This window comes from Meriones unguiculatus, chromosome 7 (assembly GCF_030254825.1).
Source record: "Meriones unguiculatus strain TT.TT164.6M chromosome 7, Bangor_MerUng_6.1, whole genome shotgun sequence".
Classification (NCBI taxonomy): Eukaryota; Metazoa; Chordata; class Mammalia; order Rodentia; family Muridae; genus Meriones; species Meriones unguiculatus.
The window spans coordinates 24,875,462-24,880,310 of record NC_083355.1 but is presented as its reverse complement, the minus strand read 5'-3'; the positions used below and the strand labels follow the sequence as shown (position 1 = coordinate 24,880,310).

The 4,849-nt window shown below is 53.6% G+C and overlaps 1 protein-coding gene across 1 annotated transcript; it reads left to right on the top strand.

The window, feature by feature from the left end:
• Positions 1-1,714: 1,714 nt before the first annotated feature.
• Hoxb13 (homeobox B13) lies at positions 1,715-4,053 on the top strand. Its single transcript, XM_021645325.2, has 2 exons — positions 1,715-2,439; positions 3,409-4,053. Exons 1-2 carry the CDS (start codon positions 1,839-1,841, stop codon positions 3,660-3,662), a joined length of 855 nt encoding a protein of 284 aa, XP_021501000.1. The 5' UTR covers positions 1,715-1,838; the 3' UTR covers positions 3,663-4,053.
• Positions 4,054-4,849: the final 796 nt, after the last annotated feature.

The window sequence follows — 4,849 nt, the reverse complement described above, 5'->3', positions numbered from 1 at the left end:
AGGTGTCTCTGCTAGCCAAGGCTAAAAACTGGAAATTTGCTTTGTGAAAAACTGAAAAGTTCTTAGTTTTTAGGGGGAAACTCTGGTCCTTCTGTCTCTTGATGAGGCTCTGGGGACCAGTGAAGAGAAACCTTCCTTTTCTTTCCCATTTTCAAATGTGACAAAAACCAGCTGAGATTTCTGTGCTTGCTGTCAGTTATTAAGAGCAATAAGCGGTATGCTACAAGCCTCAAGTCTGCCTTTCACGGGCCCTTTCACACAAGGTGACTCAAGTCCAAGTTCAGGCTGGCCACAGGCGTTGGCTAAGCCCACTCTTGCAATCAAGCCCTCGGTGTGGAATAGAAAAGAATTTCCTGCAAGGGGGAAAAAATCTGAGAGTTTAGAAAAAAAAAAAAAAAAAAAAAACCGAGAAAACACCCAGGATTTCTGTTGGGAGTGAAAATCTTTAAAGGAGGATTTGTCAAGCGAGCTGTTTGAATCTGCAATACAATAGGCCCCAACAGAGGGGCCTAGGGCAATTCTAGCAGTAGAGGCCCTGGCTCTCATCCTCTTTAACTCCTAAGGAAATTTAAAGCCCGCAGGAGGCAGCTAGGGGCTCCTGAGCTTCTAGCCCCTCAGTTGTGTGGAAGTGTGGTGGGGCCAGGGTTGCTTTCTTGTGCTTCCTGGCCTCTAGAGAGGGCACCAAAGGGCAGAACGGCCCCACACAGACCAAGCACCTGCGTTCTTGAGACCCAGGACGCCCACGAACTGCAGATCCAGGAAAAAAAGGGGATACAATCTTCCCGTTTGTGACTACCAATCTCTCTCTCTCTCTCCCTTCCTCTCTCCCCCTCTCCTCTCTCTTCCCCTTCCTCCTCTTTCCCACCCCTAGTCTACTCGCCCTGTGACTCTTAGCCTCTTTCTCCACCCTTAAACGGAAACCCAGACCCCTTCCCAGTCATCCAGAGGCTCCCTTTCCCCTTCAGGTCCGGACTTTGAATGCTCTGGGCCATGGATTGCACGTTTTCTGCGCTCCTTCGTGTCCCCCGCCCTTAGGCTCCGCCTCACCCCGATTGGGGCCTCCAGAGCCTTCAGGGTTGTGGCTAGGCAGGGTCCCTAGGGAAGGGACCTTGGAGGCGCTTCCCTGGGCACAGCGTATTCGGGACAGGAGGGGTATCTACAGTGAACCAGGGTTGCTAGTACCGAGGACCCAAAGCAGAGAGCCTCCTGATGCCTGTAGCTCCTGTAGCTCCTATTCCCTCTTACTCAGAAACATTCCCGGGTTCTCCTTTGAGGCAGCCCGAAGTAGCCTCCCAGCCCTTCCCCCGACTCCCCCCATCCACAGGAGATGGACACTTTATTGGGAGAGCTTTTTATTCTCTCGTTAAACCTGCCAAAGCACAGAAGACAGAGAGCCAGGGATAGAGAGAGGGAGAGGGAGAGAGCAAGAGAGAGAGAGAGAGAGAGAGAGAGAGAGAGCGCATGGAGAGACAAGAGACACACAGAGAAAAACAGACGCAGATGCAGAAAGGAACAGAAAGACAGATACAGGCAGAGAGGGAAAGAAGAGAGGAGGCGGAGCCGGGCTCCCTGTCCCTTCTCTCCCCCCCGGACCCCCCCTACAATTTCTGCGGGGAGGATTTTATGAGCCTCTCTCCCCTAGGCCACAGCCAATCAGCGTTCATGCCCAGGCTCCTGCGTCTCTTGCGTCAAGACGGCCCAGCCAGGCGAAATCCAGGCGCCTTGCGAGCTGGGAGCAATTTAAAACGCTTAGGATTCCCCGGGCCTGGGTGGGGAGAGAGAGCTGGCTGCCCCCAGAACCCCCACCCTCGGCTCCCCATGAGCCGATCGTTGGCCCCATGGAGCCGGGCAATTATGCCACCTTGGACGGGGCCAAGGATATCGAGGGTTTGCTGGGAGCCGGAGGGGGACGGAATCTAGCCGCCCACTCCCCACTGGCTAGCCATCCCGCGGCGCCAACGCTGATGCCGACTGTCAACTACAACCCCCTGGATCTGCCAGGCTCTGCGGAGCCACCAAAGCAGTGCCACCCTTGTCCTGGGGTGCCCCAGGGGGCATCTCCGGCCCCCGTGCCTTATGGCTACTTCGGAGGCGGGTATTACTCATGCCGAGTGTCTAGGAGCTCTCTAAAGTCCTGTGCCCAGACGGCCACCCTGGCTACCTACCCTTCGGAAACTCCCGCTCCTGGGGAGGAGTACCCTAGCCGGCCCACCGAGTTTGCCTTTTATCCGGGCTACCCGGGACCTTACCAGCCCATGGCCAGTTACCTGGATGTGTCTGTGGTGCAGACCCTGGGAGCCCCGGGGGAGCCGCGCCACGACTCCCTGCTTCCTGTGGACAGTTACCAGCCTTGGGCCCTGGCCGGTGGCTGGAACAGCCAGATGTGTTGCCAAGGTGAACAGAACCCACCCGGACCTTTCTGGAAAGCGGCGTTTGCAGGTAACTTCTACTCTGGCTCCCCTTGGCTCTGGGCATGGGCTACGCTGGCACTAGCTTGGAAGGAGGAAGAGGAGAAGCAGGGAGACTTGGGACTGGTGAGGAGGAGCCTGGGGCTCCTTAGGTGCTTAGCAGGACTTTGAAGGAGGGTCCTGACAGCTGGAGGGCCTGGATAGAAGCCTCTGGGGGTCAGGTTGGGGGACCCCAGCAGGGCGCTTGAGCAGGGCGCCAGCTGTCTAGACTTTCTAGACTAGGCTCTGGGACCAGCCTTTCAATATGTCGGGAAAACTTTGGATCTCTGCTGTAGATTGGGGCCAGAGTTGTCCCTTCCCAGGACAGTCCCAGCCTAATTCTACACAAAGGCCAAATGACCTAATCAGTAGTTTTGAGGGTGGCAGTGAGGGGTGGGATCAGAGCTATTGGGCTATTGGGCGTTTCCTAGAGAATGCAACCCCTTGTTTTTTATTTTTATTTTTTAATTTTAAATTATTTTTAGATGAGCTTTCAATTTCGAAAGGAAAATTTAGGTATTTCTTTGACTATATTGAAGCGTGTGTGTGTGTGTGTGTGTGTGTGTGTGTGTGCGTGTGCAACATAACTCTGTTTTCTCATGGACATAATTTGCCAGTTTGTAGGAGTGGCTGAGTCTGAACAAGCATGTGAGAGCAGACTGTGTGTTTTCGGACAAAAACCTGACAGGGTGGGTGTGTTTGCGGACTCCTGAGGTGAGGCCAGTGAGGATGGGGGTGGCTGGCGGGAGCAGAGGCTGAGTGAGTGGCGAGCAGGGAATCAGGCACAATCTAGCGAGTCTCTGTGTGCTCTGAGGGCGCAGGGCCCTCGCATAGGGTGATCAGGAAGTGCCTGCAGGATGACGTAGCCCTGAGGCTTGCAGGGCCCGGGTCTGCGCTTGCTTTTGCACTAGAGAGGGGACTGAGCTGCTGCGTTTTCCTCCCTCTCTTTCTCGCCACACAGAGCCCAGCACCCAGCACCCACCAGACGGCTGTGCCTTCCGCCGCGGCCGCAAAAAACGCATTCCCTATAGCAAGGGGCAGTTGAGGGAGCTGGAACGGGAGTACGCAGCCAACAAGTTCATCACCAAGGACAAGAGGCGCAAGATCTCGGCAGCCACCAGCCTCTCTGAACGCCAGATTACCATCTGGTTTCAGAACCGCCGGGTCAAGGAGAAAAAGGTTCTTGCCAAGGTCAAGACCAGCGCTACCCCGTGAGCGCCAGAGGGGATGGGCAGGGGAAGAGGGCTTGTCCGGGAGAATTGGGAGCCTGTCAGGGCCGGGACTGGCAGAGGACTTGGCCGTGGGACCCCCAAGAGATGGGTGACGCCTTTATCAGGCTACTAAGTTCCGGGGGGAATCCTGCATGTGCCAGGAACGTGAGGCCTGAAATCACAGTCCCCTCCACGGGGTTCCGGACAGTCTGTATCAGTCATAATCATTCATCCTAACAGTGGTGATAATCTCATAACCAGTACTAGCTGCAATGATAAGTAGTCTCATATTTTCTATCTAGAGCTCTGTAGAGTGCTTAGAAACCGCCTCCATGAGTTGAGCTGATTGTGAATAAATTTGGAAGAAGATCTTTTTGTAGGACACTTTCCTCTCAGATCCCTTGCCATGAACACCCAGCGTGCCCTCCACCCAACTCCAGTGGCTGGGGGACAAAGGCAGGTTCAGCCTGCTAAGGTGCCCATGCCATGCCATGCCCACTTGGCATTTTTTTCTAAGATGATAACTGGTATGTTAATGGATGCTTCCTGCTCACCTCCTCCTATGTTCTCACTCTTCTCTTGACAACCTCTTAGGCTGTACACATTGGGAAGACAATCCCCCCACCAAGTGCTGAGATTTTGTAGTTCTGTGAAAATGAGACCACTGACCTGATAGGGTCAGAACCACCAGGAACTCAAAGGGAGGATTTTCAGAGTTGGCCAGACAATTGCCTAGGCCCTCTCAAACTCCACTTCTTGTAAAAAATGATCGATGTGGGAGAGTCTGGTGGTTCTGACCCAACTGGGTCAGGGTTTGTTGGGCATTAGGAGCCAAATGCAATAGTCATATGTGGCCTTGTTAGGACTCCTTTCAGGCCCAGTGGTGACAGAACAGGGCAGTGTCCCAGCCTATCTTCAGGCCTTTCGAGAGCACTGGTGGTACATGCTTTTAATCCCAGCACTCAGAGAGGCAAAGGCTGGTAGATCCTTGTGAGTTCAAGTCCAGCCTGGTCTACAAAGCGAGTCCAGGACAGCCAAAACCCTATCTCGAAAAACAAAAACAAAAAACAAACAAACAAAAAAGAAAAAGGAAGAAAGAAAAAAATTAAGAAAACACACTAGAGTATGGGAGAAGAAAGGAAAGCAGAAAATGGCACCTCCCCCAGGCTTTATTTATTTTTTCTTTAACAC